This window comes from Lontra canadensis, unplaced genomic scaffold (assembly GCF_010015895.1).
Source record: "Lontra canadensis isolate GAN:19392208 unplaced genomic scaffold, GSC_riverotter_1.0 scaffold43, whole genome shotgun sequence".
In the NCBI taxonomy this organism is placed as follows: Eukaryota; Metazoa; Chordata; class Mammalia; order Carnivora; family Mustelidae; genus Lontra; species Lontra canadensis.
The window spans coordinates 10,284,544-10,300,810 of NW_022631037.1; the positions used below are offsets into that span (position 1 = coordinate 10,284,544).

The following is a 16,267-nucleotide window of genomic DNA, read 5'->3' on the forward strand; positions in this document are numbered from 1 at the left end:
GTACTGGTTATACGGGCGTGTATATTTTATCAAAAAGTCACCAAGGAAGCACTTAACCTATGTGCCCTTTGCTAAACCCATGGTGTACTTCAGTACAGAGTTTAAAAGAAAACTCTCCTACAGCTTAAGCTAGTGTTGCTTCACTCATAATTCATAAACTACATTCAGTGACAGATTGTGTCCTCTATTTGCCACTTTGTCACAAAAAGTAAAAACAGCCTGTGTCACTTCTGTGCAAAATCCATCCATCCCTTGATAACTCATGCTGGGCAAGCCTAGCAGACACATCTGTTGGTGATCTCTGTTCTAGAAATTACTCAAAGAAAGAAAGAATCTCCTTTCTGAATGCAGCAGGGTTTTCCTTCCTGAGAACGCTGGCAGATGGCAAAGCAGTGTGTATGTCCTCCGTGCCATTCACGGGACACTGTGACTATTGGCTCAACCAACCCGTCTCATACAGGGATGTTCACCCCCCCACACCCCCCCGCCCCGCCCCATTCAGGAGCACAGAGCAGCGCATGGCATATTGCTTGTTGTTCAGAATGGCTTACTGGATGCAAGGCCGTGGTCCAGAAGGTTGCCCCCAATTGGAATATGGCCCCAGAGGGAAACCAGAACCACTGGATAACCATCTGCTTTACAATGTCATTTCTAGGAATGTCTGTGGGGGGCACCTGGAGGCTCAGATGGTTAACCTCTGCCTCCAGCTCAGGTCATGACCTCTAGGTGGTGGGATTGGGTCCCACGTTGGGCTGCCAGCTCAGCAGGGAGTCTGCTTCTCGCTCTCCCTCTGTCTCTCCTCCCTGTTCGTGCTCTCTCTGTGTCTCTCTCTCAAATGAATGAATAAATCTTTTTTTTAATTAAAGATTTTATTTATTTATTTGACAGAGATCACAAGTTGGCAGAGAGGCAGGCAGAGAAAGAGGGGGAAACAGGCTCCCTGCTGAATGAAGAGCCCAATGTGGGGCTCGATCCCAGGACCCCAGGGTCATGACCTGAGCCAAAGGCAGAGGCTTTAACCCACTGAGCCACCCAGGTGCCCCTGAATAAATACATCTTAAAAAAAAAAAAAAAAGGAACGTCTGTAGAGATTTTTTTTTTAAGATTTTATTTATTTATTTGACAGAGAGAGATGACAAGTAGGCAGAGAGGCAGGCAGAGAGAGAGGGGGAAGCAGGCTCCCTGCTGAGCAGAGAGCCCCATGCGGGGCTTGATCCCAGGACCCTGAGATCATGACCTGAGCCAAAGGCAGAGGGTTTAACCCACTGAGCCACCCAGGCACCCCTCTGTAGAGATTTTTAAGACAAGTCAGGAGTGTGGTAATTCTGATTTATGAAAAAGATGGGCACTGTCAGTGGGGAAGGGCAGTGCCAGGTAAATGTCCCACAGGGTATGTGACCTGAAGGCAGAAAGACCACAGCAACACCCCGCCTTGCAAGGCTCTCCTGCCTGTTTCCTCAGGGAAATCCTCCCCACCACTTTTGTCCTTGTCTTACAAGTGGAGAAAATTGAGGGCAAGGTTAAGCAAATGTTCAAGACACTGCAGTACCAGTTAATTAACAGGGCCTCATCATTCGATCACAGAGAACTTTCCACAAAAACAGACCGAGTGGCACTGACAAGTGAAACACAGACCTGCCACACACTCAAGGAAGAAGGACAGTGTGTGGCAGGTAAGCATCGGGAAAGATGTCTCCTTCACAAATCAGAGAAGAACAACTATGAGGCATTTGTTTCCCAAGAGATCAACAAAAGTGGAAAATATTGATATTGTAATGTCTGCAACTTATTTTCAAGGGGTGGCAAAATACTATGGGATGTATGGTATGTGTGTGTCTAGTGTATGGTGTGTGTATGGTGCTTGGGTGTGTGGTGTGTGTGTCTGGTGCATATATGTGGTGTGTGTGTGTGTGTGTGTGTGTGGTGTGAGTGGTGTGGTATGTGTGGTGTGGTGTGGCATGTGTGTGGTGTGTGGTTTATGTGTGGTATGGTGTGTCTGGTGTCTTTGTTTGTGTGGTGTGTGTATCTCGCATGTGGTGCTTGTGTGTGGTGTGTGTGCTTGGGCGTGCATGTGGTGCTTGTGTGTGGTGTGTGTGCATGTGTGTGTGGTATATGTGTTTGGTGTGTGGTGTGTGTGTGTGGTGTGTGATGTATGTGTGTGGTGCCTGTATGTGTGGTGTATGTGCATGTTTTTGTGTGGTGTGTGGTATGTGTGTTTGGTGTGTGTCTGTGTGTGTCTGGTGTGTGGTGTGTGTGTCTGGTGTTGTGCTATATGTGTGTGGTGCCTGTGTGTGTGTGGTGTATGTGCATGTGTATGTGGTGTGTGGTTTGTGTGTTTGGTGTGTGTGTATGTCTGGTGTGTGGTGTGTGTGTGTGGTGCCTGTGTGTACTGCGTGTGTGTATTTGCAGGGAGAGAAAGGGTAGGGAGGGAGGGAGAGACCTACTCTTTGCCACTTCAGCAGCTGGTATTCTAAATTCAATCATTTTGGTCATTCATCTGGATTATTATACCACCGGGCCCCAAAAGCTGTTATTCCAAAATCACGTGTATATTGAAAGTAATTCAGAATTCTGTCTGATTCTGGAATAAATGAGAAGTCATTACAGGGCAAAATAGAACAAATCACCAATCCTCTGCCCAAACCAGAGACTGCTGTCTTTCCAGAGGAGTCTGAGTCTCATTTCAAAATTCCATGACAGGTATTCTTGTCAAAGAGGACAGCGAGACCGTCCTGCAGAGCAGTTTCAGCTAAATGAAAGGCCGTCCCCGCCACAGGGGCCAGTCTGTGGTGTCCTTGGCTCCGAGCAGCCAGTCTGCCAGCTTATCCCGGGATAACAAGTGGAGGTACTCAGCACAGAGCCCACGGATTATAGCGCTGTCCTCAGTATTGCCAACAAAAGCTCCCTAACTAGAGAAGATCAGTAACATGACTGTTAATCCCGACACAGAAACAAGAACGATTGATAATGCAGAATGTTGGCAAGGATGTGAAGAAATGGGCCAGGGTGTAAAACTGGCACAAGATTTTTATTTTATTTTTTAAAAGACTTTATTTATTTATTTATTTGACAGAGAGAGACAGCAAGAGAGGGAACACAGCAGGGGAAGTGGGAGAGGGAGAAGCAGGCTTCCCACTGAGCACGGAGCCTGACGCAGGGCTGGATCCCAGGACCCTCGATCACAACCTGAGCCGAAGGCAGATGCTTAACGACTATGCCACCCAGGTGCCCCAGCAAAAGATTTTTAAAGGGCAGTGAGGACAGAAGCTATAATACTCCTTATGTTCCAGGGGACCCCTCCCCTACCACCTCGAGCTGGGACTTCCTGGGAATTAAAAAGGGAGTTTAATGGCAAACCAAGAAGCATTGCTATGTCAGCATTTCTGCCAAACTGCAGAAAGAAATCTCAATAGAAAAGGGCCTGGATCGGGACGCCTGGGTGGCTCAGTGGGTTAAGCCGCTGCCTTCGGCTCAGGTCATGATCTCGGGATCCTGGGATCGAGTCCTGCATCGGGCTCTCTGCTCGGTGGGGAGCGTGCTTCCCTCTCTCTCTCTCTCTCTCTGCCTGTCTCTGTCTACTGTGATCTCTCTCTGTCAAATAAATAAAATAAAATCTTTAAAAAAAAAAAAGAAAGAAAAGGGCCTGGATCTTCAAAGTCCCAGCAATTCATGCGTGGCAAACTGTTTTCTCACATTAATATCCAATTTGCATTAAATTTGAGTTTTGTAATTTTGTCTTTTTTTTTTATATATAAAGACAGCAGCTCAAATTATATTAGCTTCAGAACCCTCAAATCTGGATCCCTTCTGATTTAGTAATATCTGTCAACATTTGAATACACAAATCCTTCGACCAGTCATGCTATCCTAAAAAACAAGCAACGAATAAAACACATGAATGCCTCAAGGTATGAATAAGGACGTTAATTGCTACTTAGCAAAGAATTGAGAAAAAACACCTTATTTTTTAAGTAAGGGATTAGATAAGTAAACACAGAGCATCTGTACAAAAGAACCCTATGCCATTAAAAAAAAATGAAGACACTCTCTGTATTTAACGAGATGGAAAATGTCTAATACATTTTAGGTGAGACAGCGCATTTCAGAATAATGAGAATTGACATTTACCGATGCGTCCTCATGCCAGTTCTCTCCTAAAGACTCCATTCTTAGGATCTCTTGTGATCTTCATAGCCACTCCCTGACCAAGATACACACCCACCTTCATTTGGGAATGAAGCTCAAAGAAATGCCAATAAGTAGCCAAGCTGGGATTCAAACCCTGGACTTCCCAAGGCTTCCAGAATATACAAAGTGAATCTCACGGCTTAAAGAGAGCTTCCACGTACGTGTGTGTTCTATGATCATCGGTCTTGGATCATCTATACAAGGATTGTTCTTTTTAAATTTTATTTATGTATTTTTTTTTAAGATTTTATTTATTTATTTGACAGAGAGAGACAGAGAGAGAGAGCGCGAGGACACAAGCAGGGGAAGAAGCAGGCAGACGGAGAGGGAGAAGCAGGCTCCCCACTGAGGAAGAAGCCCCATTCGGGGCTTGATCCCAGAACCCTGGGATCAGGACCTGAGCTGATGGGAAACACCCAACCTATTGAGCCAACTGGGCGCCCCTCTTCATTTTTTATGAATGAAGAAGCAAGAGGTTTATTTTTTTATGGTTCCACATCTGGTGGGAGTCACCCCTGCACCCCTTTCTGTGTGTGTTTCTCTTTAAACTGCAGCCCTTCCACAACCTCCCCCGGAGGCCCTATGGGGTCTGGAGCCGCAAACCAGGGGGCCCTCTAAGTGCCACAGGTGCCCGGAGAAATAGCCCCACTGAACCCCCACCCCCCAGACCTCTAGCATATGCTGGTCCTTTTCTGAGATTTACTTGTGGAAACTGATTTGCCTTCACAGCCTCTGATCTCACTGTCCCGTTCTCATGTTCTAGCTCCCTCATCCTGATGCCAACCACCTGTGGACCCCATAACTGCCTAACCAGTTTCCTGATGTCACCAGGCTGGAAAGTCTTGTGCCCCAGCGTTGGTCCTGCCTGGTCAAGCCTGGCTTTGCAGGGGGATCTAGACAGAATAGAGGAGCTGGCTGGTTTGGGGAGCTCCCATGGCATTCTGGACATTCTAGGGTTGGCAACTAAAGTCCAGGCCAGAGGCCACCATGGGTACCAAGGATCACACAGTACCGATGGGGGTAGAACTGGGCCCCAGAGGAGTCAAGGGAGGCAGGCTCAATCAGGCCACCTAGGCAAACACATCTGCAGGGTCTCCTTGGGGGAAGAAACTCTTCCACCTCCTGTTACATATTACCTGCTGGAAGGAGGTGCTTGGCACCAGAACAAGAGGCTCAAAGGTGAATCCTGTCCTTGCTGGGTGCTGGAATGACCCAGATTACCCTGGGCAAAGCTCTTAATCCTTTCAGAAGCCACGAAGCAGAGAGGGTAACTAGATTTGAGGGCTCCTGGGGACTGTGGGAACACACCCCATGCTGAGGCAGACCACTGCTCCCCTGGGCAAGGTGCCATGTCAGCTACCAGCAAGAAGGCTTTAGAAACGAAATTGAAAGCAATAGCCTATTTTTGTTCCAAGTCATGGACTGGCCTCTGCCCTTCCCCCCTCTACAAGCATTTGATGCCAGGCTGGTCCCCGGGGCCCTAACAAAAACATAAACCATCCACAAAGCTAAAAGACAAGCAGCTGTCCGGGTTTAAAATTTCATCTTATACGTAAGAGACCAGGGATTAGTATTCAGCTTGTATTTAAAGCAAACAAACTCATGAATCAATAAGGACAAGTAATCTAACATAATAAACAGGCAAAGAATATGAACAGAAAATTCACAGAAGACATTTCAGAAGAGCCCAGTCTCACGGCTAATCAGGGAAATGTCCATTCAGCCCATAGTGAGATGCACTTTGGCCCCTACCAGAGGAACAAAAAGTTCCTGTGTTCATTCAGTGACACTAAGCATTTGTGAGGACTTTCGGACATGGGACTCTGGGTTGCTACTGGAAGTCACAGCAGCACATCCTCTTCAGGGCAATTTCCAGAAAAGCTGGAACTTCAACCCTTTAACCCACCAGTTGTGTTTGGTTAAATTGTGCTGCTGGAGACACAGTTATATAATGGAACAGGAATAATCCAGACCTACAGTGTCCGTGTAAATAGATCTTTAAAACACACTGTTGAGAGAAAAAGGGAAGGGCATTCTGGTACAACTTGTGCTGAGATTTTGAAAGCCCAAGTATTGTTTATGAAAACAAAAACTGGAAAACCAGAAGCACTTATTACTTGCTTGGTGTGATTTGAGGTGCCTTCCGAATGATAGAATATACTGTTTATGGAACGGAGACATATGAAAAACAAAAAAATGCACTCAGACACAACATGCATTCAATCTATGCCACTGGCTCTCGGTGAAGAGGTGGGTTACAGGATGGCTATAAAAGGGACTTGAACTTGATCCATGTTTTAGTTCTTTATGCACAATTTTCTGTAACAAGTATGGCTCTATGTTCATTTGGTGTGATAGGTCCTTTGGTGTTCGTTTTTTTGTCATGTGATTATGGTTAATTTTCTCTTCCATATGAAATATTCATGAAGGAAAATACAAGAGGATTGGTGAACTCCCAAGAAGGGCACCTAAAACATTCAAAAGATGGAACATCTTCCGGGCATGGACAGAGGGAGATGCGCTGGTCCCATCATGTGAAAGGCCAGGGCAAGACCAACATATACATGATGAGAAAACCCAGTCTGTCTCTGAAGTTCATGTGCTGTACTCACAGCAAGCCTCTGTCCTCAGTCAACACATTCTGTCTATGAGACACAGTTGTAGGTACACGGGCCAGTGCAACGCCAAGTTCATGGTGAAAGAGAGGCTGGTTCTCCTCTTTTATCCTCCTTGCACACCAAGATTCATATCCTCACTATCCAACACACCATTCTTCCAGCTCCTGGACCACTCACTGATGCATACCCCATGGGGCTGTGTCCTCTCCTCTCCCTAAGTTACACAAAGCCACTAGACTGCTGGTTGACCTGGGAGTGGCACTTGACATGGGAGTAGAGTTGGCTCATGCTTGGGCAGGAGAGGACAACTTTGAACAGGTAACAATTGTCTGTTCTGAAATAAAGTTATAATTTTCAGGTACCTGCAGAAACGGGTGACACATTTATACCAGCGACAACATACAGCTATTGTCCAAGAAAATGAAGGTGTTGAGTGACAAGTGAAATCCAAACTAGAACACTACTGAATGGTCATTTTCTTAATTGATGGCCCAGAATAACTGATGTTTTAAAAAGAAATTTTGATTCAAGTCTCTTTTAGGAAAAAGAAACAACCCTCAAAATAGATCAGTCTTGCATTATAAAACACAAAGCTACAAAATATTGAGAAAAAAAAAACATGGTAGAAAAATCTTTAGGATCTAGGGTTAGGCAAAATTTTTTAGACTTGACACCACAAACGTGGTCTGTAAAATTGGTAACCAGGCCTTGTAAAAATGAAAACTTTTTGCTCTGTACAACCCTCTTAAGAGGGTAAAAAGACAAGGCACAGAATGGGAGAAAATATTTGCAAACCACATATCTGACAGAGGACTAGTCCTTAGAATACATAAAGAACTCTGTAAACTCAACAGTTAAAAACCCCAAAGAATCCAACTACAAAATGGGTAAAAGACATGAAGATACATTTCATCAAAGATGGCAAATAAGCCTATGGAAAGATAGTCAACATCATTCAACATTAGGGTAATTCATATGAAAACCACAGTATAACTACATACCTATCAGAATGGCGAAAATAAAAAATAGACAATGGTGAGAATGCTGATGACTCACGCATTGTTGGTGGGATCATAAAATGGTTCAGTCATCCTGGAAAACAGGCAGTTTCTTTTAAAAGCGAAATAGGCAACTACCATATGAGCCGGCAATTACACATTGGGGGCCATGATCCCAAATAAAGAATTCTGTTCCCAGGGAAATGAAGGCTTATGTTCACACAAAAATCTGTACACGAATGCTTATAGCAGCCTTATATGAAGACATTGGAAACAATCCAAGTATCTTCCAATGAACGAATGGGTAAGCCAACTGCGCATCTGTAACAAAGAATACTGGTTAGCAATAATAAAAAAGGAACTATTGACATGCAAAGAAACCTGGATGAATTTCCAGAGAATTCCTCAGAACAAAAAAAACAATTGCAAAACATAGCATACAATATGATTCTGTCTACACCATATCTTGAAGTTTCAAAATCATGGAAGATTGCTAGAGGTTAAGCAAGGCCTGGAGGTGAGAAAGAATTAAGTGTAGTCATGAAAGAGAAAATTGAAGCACCCTTGTGATACTGTACTAATTTTACAAGAGGTTACCATTCAGGGAAACCAGATAAAGGGTATATGGGATCTGTTTGTGTTTTCTTTCTTTCTTTCTTTCTTTCTTTTTTTTTTAAAGATTTTATTTATTTATTTGACAGAGAGGGAGAGATCACAAGTAGGCAGAGAGACAGGCAGAGAGAGAGGGGGAAGCAGGCTCCCTGCTGAGCAGAGAGCCCGATGTGGGACTCCATCCCAGAACCCTGAGATCATGACCTGAACCAAAGGCAGAGGCTTAACCCACTGAGCCACCCAGGTGCTCCTGTTTGCATTATTTCTTACAACTGCATGTGAATTTTGACTTATCTCAAAATAAAAAGGTTAACTTAAAAAAAGGTCCTTAGGGGCACCTGGGTGGCTCAGTGGATTAAGCCGCTGCCTTCGGCTCAGGTCATGATCTCAGTGTCCTGGAATCGAGCCCCGCATCGGGCTCTTTGCTCAGCGGGGAGCCTGCTTCTCTCTCTCTCTCTCTCTCTCTGCCTGACACTCTGCCTACTTGTGATCTCTCTCTCTGTCAAATAAATAAATAAAATCTTTAAAAATAAAAATAAAAATAAAAAAGGTCCTTAGATTATATAATATTGGACTGTTAACCCTTGACGCATCTGGGGCCCCACTTCTCAATATGCCTTTCTGTCATCACACCCAAGAAGTAAAATGTTGGGCAGGTGAGATCATGTCCTTTCCCCCAGAGTTATCAAGGAAAGCTAAATGGTTCAATGCATAATACACACACTCTCATGAATTTTTGTCAAGATTAATGGGTCTGTCCTCCCCAAGACACCCCTTGGTTTTTGAGCAAAAGAAGCCAGACACAAAAGCATATACTCTAAGATTCAAGGATCGGCAAAATTAACCTATGGAGATTAGAAGTCAAAACCACAGTGGTAGCCTCTGGTTAGGGAAGGGCATTGACTGGAAATGGGTATGAGAGAAATTTCTAGACCTGTGCTGTCTATAGGACAACCGCTAGTCACATGTGGTTATGGAGCACTTGAAATGTTGCTAGTCTGCATGAAGGTTTTCAGTGAGTGTTAAATACACACCCGGTTTGGAAGACTTTATTAAAAAAAAAAAAAGAATGTAAAACACTTCAGTTGGTAATTTTTAAAAGATTGGTCATACGCTAAAATGATATTTTGACTATACTAAGTCAAAGAAAATGTGTCATTAAAACTAATGTCACCTATTTCTTATTACCTTCTTAATATGGCTACTAGAAAACTTACAATTGCATGTGTGGCTCATGGTATGTCTCTATTGAATAACACTGTTTTATTTTTTTTTATTTTAATTAACATATAATGTATTATAAGCCCCAGGGGTACAGGTCTGTGAATTGCCAGGTTTACACACTTCACAGCACTCATCATAGCACATACCCTCCCCAATGAAGAACACTGCTTTAGAGTGAAGGCTGGGTTCTAGCTCTTGGGGTGTTGAGTACACAGTTGTGTTAAAATGCACCAAACTGTACTCTTAAGATTCATGCATTGTGATATGTCATAAAGTCCCATGATCTTTTTTTAAAAATATTTTATTTATTTACTTGACAGAGAGAGATCACAAGTAGGCAGAGAGGCAGGCAGAGAGATAGGAAGGGAAGAAGGCTCCCCGCTGAGCAGAGAGCCTGATGCGGGGCTCCATCCCAGGATGCTGGGATCATGACCTGAGCCAAAGGCAGAGGCTTTAACCCATTGAGCCACCCAGGTGTCCCAGTCCCATGATCTTTTTACCACCCAACATAACCTTCCTGAAGGAGCTGATAGCCTACAAGGCACTACAAAGAACTGTAGAGTGATACGAGCTACGGTAAAGAGGTGAGCAAGTCATCCTACAACGAAGCATTGGGAATTATTATTCCAGTCTAGCAAACTCAGGAAGCTATTTCTGAAAGCCTGAAGTTCTTGGGGGTTGCAAGGCATCGACGCTGTGGGTCTTCCTTTGGGTCACTTTTACGGAGCCCCCGGGGAAGGGATTTGGGCTGACTCAGAACACTTGCTCCTTGATGGGATCACGAAAGTACAGAGGAGGTTAGCTTCTGACCTTCGCTTTCTAGAGACAAAACCCTCAATGTTTTTTTTTCCCCTGGAGGACTAGAGAGAATTAAAGAGTGTCAGGAGGTTGCAAGGAGTTCATTAGGGTTCTACACAAGCAAGACTTCACGTGAGTGGGAAGGCTTCATACTTCAACAGCAGTGCGCCTGAATTAGGGGATCGAGCTCAAAGCCCAGACTCCTTAGGAATCACAGAATGTCTATAGAAATGTAGAGTGTTTCTTGTCTAAGTGGCTATTTTACCAACTAGCCAAGGGACAGAGAGATTGAGTGAATTGCCTAAAGCCATTTGGAATTAGAAAGTATAGGTGTGGACCTTGCTCCCCCATCATCTGATTCCTACGGGGAGAAACATGGACCAACAGCACCGACAGGGTTCATAAAACAGGATCGGTAAGCTGGAGACAGAGCTTGTTTATTTTTGAAGGGAGAGACAAGTGGCAGAATTATTGGTACCGGTCATTTATTAGGACATGTTCCCAGCAAGTCCTATTCAAAGAATGAAATTACATCCTGTACTTTAGTTTGTTCAACATTATGATAAGCCAAAAAAAAAAAAATGCTAGCACAGGCATGTTACATACCCCAAGCAGTCCAGCTTGGTTTAGGTAATTACCTTGCCAGAACTGTCTCCCTCCTACTCTCCCAAGTTCCTAAACTGTGGGCCTTGAGGTTGTTACAGGAATGCACAAACCCATTGTTAGCAAGCATTTCCTGTATAACAGCTCACCACTGCAGTGGGTTGACAATCTCTTTAGCAGTAGGCTGTGAGTTAAAAAGTTTCTTAATGTGACATTATTTAACTCTCAAACAACATTATTCACATATGGGAAAGGTCAAGTTCAACTTAGTCCCAAAGCAACCAGTTAAAATGGTTCATTTGAACCAGATCTGCCTGGCTTCAACGTTTCTGCCTATAGATTGAATAAATTAAAGAATGTGGGGGCACTTGGGTAGCTCAGTTGGTTAAGTGGCTGCCTTTGGCTCAGGTCCTGGTCCCAGGATCCTGTAAGGTTCCCTATTCAGCAGAGAGTCCTCTCCGTCCTCTCCCTCTGACCCTCCCCTTGCACGTGCTCACTCTCTCTCTTCTCAAATAAGTAAATTATTTTTTAAAGATTTTATTTATTTATTTGGCAGAGAGAGAGAGAGAGACATAGTGCAAGAGACAGAACACAAGCAGGGGGAGTGGGAGAGGAAGAAGCAGGCTTCCCAGCGAATGGGGAGCCCAATGCGGGGCTCAATCCTAGGAGCCTTAGATCATGACCTGAGCTGAAGGCAGATGCTTAATGACTGAGCTGCCCAGGTGCCCCTAAATAAAATATATTTTTTTTAAATTAAAGAATGTGGGGGAGGTTGGGAGGGCTTGATACCCAGGATTCAGAAGAGTTCAAGCATAGACAAAATTTCATGCAAGGATATGGGCTTCATACTTCAGACTACAGCCCTATCATTGGAGGGTTAGCTTCAAACTCCAGCCTCAGCAGCAAGTCTCTCCCAGTCCCATTCCCACCAATCAGATTCTTCCTTGCTTTAATTGCCATCCTCCAAGGAACAGCACCCTTTCTGCCTTGTTTGGGGGTCTATGGTCTTCCCCTGTAGATCCATTTTAGGCAAAGAACTCAGTGAAAACAAGCTCATTGATCTTTATACCCGTCTGCAACCTCCAGAGTACATTGCCATCTATTGCATGAGAGGTAGGAAAGGGTAACCAAACTTATATGTACCATTCACTGGTTACAAAGTCTAAGTTTATAGTTTTTTTTTTTAATAATTTTTTAATGATTTTATTTATTTATTTGAGAGAGAGAGAGAGAGAGAGCATGAGAGGAGAGAGGTCAGCAGGAGAAGCAGACTCCCCGCCGATCAGGGAGTCCGATGTGGGACTCAATCCCAGGACTCCAGGATCACCTGAGCTGAAGGCAGTCGCTTAACCAACTGAGCCATCCAGGCGCCCCCTATAGTTTATTTTTTATTGTTACATTTAAACTGGAGGATCCCTGGTGTCATGTGTAAATCATTACCAGCTCACTTGTTGCTCATCTTTGGGGAGTTATGGGAAGAGTCTCTTTTTTGGTAACAATTACGGTTTCCAACCAAAATGCTTCCTGGCTTAATACAATCCCCTCACATAGGGACAGCATTTAACAATTTCTAATACTGGTCCCACCTGTACAGCCATTCCCCTAGGGGATAGTCCGTGAAGTTCACTTACCCTTCTGACCTACCATTAGCATGGAGTCACCGGAGCCCCAGCTCTGATCATCATTCCTAATTCTGAAAGGCTTAAGCCAATGTTCTTTCTGTCTTTCTCGGCTCCAAATGCATCCATCACCCCAGATGCAAATGTGAGGCAGCCCCAGGCCAGCTTCAGAGGTCTGGAGGAAGCCTGTTCATCTCAAGTTCATCAAGGAATCTTATCTCCAAGGCTCCCTGAAGCCCCAGACTAGCCCACGCATTTCCTTGGGGAAGGGGATGTGTGGACAAGAGGAAGGAGCTGGTGGTTCAGGAGATCTGGAGAACAATAAAACAGCTTCTTCTTTCCTTCCAGGGGAAAGACTTGGAACAACCCCAGTTTTGATGGAGAGGGGATTGTCTGGCAGGTCCAAGGTTTGGACTTGTGGCTGGGCACAGGCTACCTTCTGGGCAGCTAGATAAAAGGAAGAACCAAGTACAAGGAAGAAAGAAGCCACTGAAAGGGGGATTCTCTCCTACTTTTTTTTTTTTTTTAAGATTTATTTATTTACTTATTTCCCAGAGAGAGAGAGAAAGAGAACACAAGCAGGGGGGGCGGCAGGCAGAGGGAGAAGCAGGCTCTCCACCGAGCAAGGAGCCCAATGTGGAACTTGATCCCTGGATCCTGGTCTGGCATCATGACCTGGGCCAAAATCAGTTCAACGTTTAACGGATTGAACCACCCAGGTGCCCCTCTCCTACTTTTAAATCCGTTGGAATTCCTAGCCAGATGCCATTTGAAGGTCTCAGGGACCAGACCTGCCCCAAAGGAAAGGCTGAGCAAAGCAAAACTTCATCAATCCAGCAAGTAAGTAGCATTGATGACAAAGTCACCAGGCTCAGAGGTTAGTTAGGCAACGCACTCAAGGTCACACAGTGGGTAGGTGGAGAAGCCAGGGCTGTTAACCCCAGGCAGTCTGGCTGCAAAGTTCTTGCTCTTTCCTAACAAGCAAAACTGGGGAATGTGAGAAGCAGATAAACAATAGGTCTGGGATGGGGGGAGGGTGGGGTAGCAGAAAAGCAGGCTTCATGTGTGACTAGATCAGAAAAAGCAGAGAGAAGAAGTCCAGGAGCTGTCCATACCATTACACTTGGAACACTGAGTAGTGGTCACCAGACTTACTTTCCCCCCACTAGGCTGCACGTCTCTGGAAGACTGGGTTCCTTGGCTCCTATCTCCATAGCACCCACCAGGTGTTTGACATGACCTATGTGCTCAGGGTTGACTGCTTGAGACTCTGGAGGGTTTCTGAAGGGGAGTGATATCAGGCCAAATCACCATAGTCAGTAGAAAAGGGTTCAAGCACATGGAAGGGATGGGAAGAAATTAGGCCAAATGCTCAGGAAACCTTCTCTCTCTAGACAAATGGATCTCCTCCTGTTGCAGAGGCGGAATTTTTTTAAGGCTTGGTGCCTGTACCCTGAGATTGTAGGCCTGTACCGGGTAAGGGTTCTGGTGTTTATGCACAAAAATGTCAAAAGTCAAGAGTTTTGCTATGTGACCAGAAGGGGCCTGATTTAGCATCATGAAACATGTATGCTTTTAGGAGGAACTTTCCTTGGGGTCCTCATGTTGTAAGAAGGCTCTCACTGAGTGGTCCAGAGGTGGGGCTTGGAGGGTTAGGGGACTGATGGTGGAATTTGCCTAGGGAGGCATGGTGAGAAGACCCAGCTGTCTTTTTTTTTTTTTTTTTTAAGATTTTATTTTTTTGTCAGAGAGAGAGAGCATACACAGCAGGAGGGAGAAGCAGGCGTCCCGCTGAGCAAGGAGCCTGATGTGGGACTCAATCCCAGAGCCCTGGGATCCTGACCTGAGCCAAAGGGAGATGCTTAACTGACTGAGCCACTCAGGCATCCCAAAACCCAGCTGTCTTCATCACAAATGCATCTACTGACCAGCCTTGAGCCACAGGGTTTTCTCAGAAAACTAGGCGTAGCCATCTTAAAGCACTGTGTGCTTTCTAGTTACCAGGAACCAGCAAGTTCAAAACACTGTGATCTTAGAGTTTTAGCCAAAAGAGGAATTTGCACCTCCCTCCAATCCGCACCCCCCATCCTATTTTTGTTAACCAAACAGTTCTCTCAGAGAAGAAGCCCCTTTGTCCTCCTCCCCCACAACTTAGTTCCTGGCCCATCTGGGTGCCAGGGCCCACTCAGTGGTGTTCAGTCCTCCCCCATCGGGTTGCTGAAGATAACCACCAGTGATACCATCAGTAGGACCCCAGATCTGCTTAAGCAACCAACACACGTTCACACTTGCAGTCTTACAAGAAGAGAGCACTACTTATTACACTGCTGGGGGCCAGTGAATCCAGGGGCAATGGGCACCTGCCAGCCCCCATCCCACCTTTTGCTCTGAGAACAGAAGAACACAGGTCTAGCAGGTAGCAAGGTGCAAAAGCAATGTTCTCAGCACCTACAGAGGAGAGGGGAGACCGCCGAGCTTAGCGGACTGACAAGACAGGCCAAAGATCCCCCTTTATCCCTGAAGGGCAGTCCAGCTCAGAGGCAGTGTTCTGAAGACAGAGGCTTGCCCCTGCCCCTTTTCCTCAGGCTAGACCTCCGAAGGCCCAGGCTCCTGGCCCTCGGTGTCCTCATCATGCGTGGAAAGAACCAAGAGTCCTGGACCAGAACCCGGAGTCTGTGCAGGGTCATTGCCAGCCACCAGCTGCAGCCAGTCCAGCATTTCCTGTTGCCTAGGCGCTGGGTGCGGGGTACCTGCTCCCCAGCGCGTGCCATCCAGAGGTGCTGCAGCCTCGGGCTTCCCAACCAGAGTGGGATTGGCCCCCTGGGAAGCTCTGCAGGACCCCCTAAACTCCCTCCCGCGGGGGAGGGGGGGGGCGGGCCGCGTACCTGAGGGGGCGGACGGCCTGCAGTCTCGCTTCCTGCAAACCTCCGGCGAGGATGGCGCGGGTCCCCAGCACCCCCGGGCTCCTGGCGCACAGCGTCGCGAGGCGCAGCATCCCGACGTAGATGGCCAAGGTTCTCTACGCGCGTCCCGGCCCCAGGAAACTTTTAAAGTAAAAGCCGAGGCGGCTTACTTTTAAAGTAAAGCCGAGGCGGGGCGAGCGCGGAGGGGCGGGGAGGCGGGGAGGGTCGCCTCTGCCTATGGGGTGCGGAGGACTGGGTCCCGCGGGGCGGGGCGGGACGAGGCGGGGCGAGGCGTGGAGGAAGCGGCTAGGCTCGGGGCCACCTTCCCCTGGGACCCGAGGCCCCCCCTCCCACCTCGAAGACGTTTCCCTCCGGATCCCAAGGCCTCCGGCTGCGGCAGGCTCCCCTCCTGACCACTAGAGGCCTAGGTTTGGGGGCGCAAGAGCTTGTTGATTTTGCAGAAGGGGAGCCCGCGGGCTGTGAGTGCGGGCGGGGAGACGAGGCCGGGGCGCGTCCGTCCCCGGAGCCCCGTTTAGCGCGCGGGTCCTGGGCTGCCTCCCCCCTCCCGGGGTTGGGAGCCAGAGGCCAAGGGAGCCTCGAACCCGCCCCCCCACCCCACACACACACCCGCCCCGAGGCGTGCCAGCTGGAGCGGAGTGTTTGCAGTGGCTGGGGAGGCAGCCAGGACAAGAGTGCGTTGGGCC

General features: G+C 46.7%; 1 protein-coding gene across 1 annotated transcript in view; it reads right to left on the reverse strand.

Annotated features, from left to right (window-relative positions):
- ACSF2 (acyl-CoA synthetase family member 2) overlaps positions 1-16,267 on the reverse strand; it is a 44,093-nt gene that overhangs the window by 19,091 nt on the left and 8,735 nt on the right. The window contains 1 exon segment of the mRNA XM_032871805.1: positions 15,546-15,679. Within this exon segment, the coding sequence (XP_032727696.1) occupies positions 15,546-15,679 (134 nt within the window).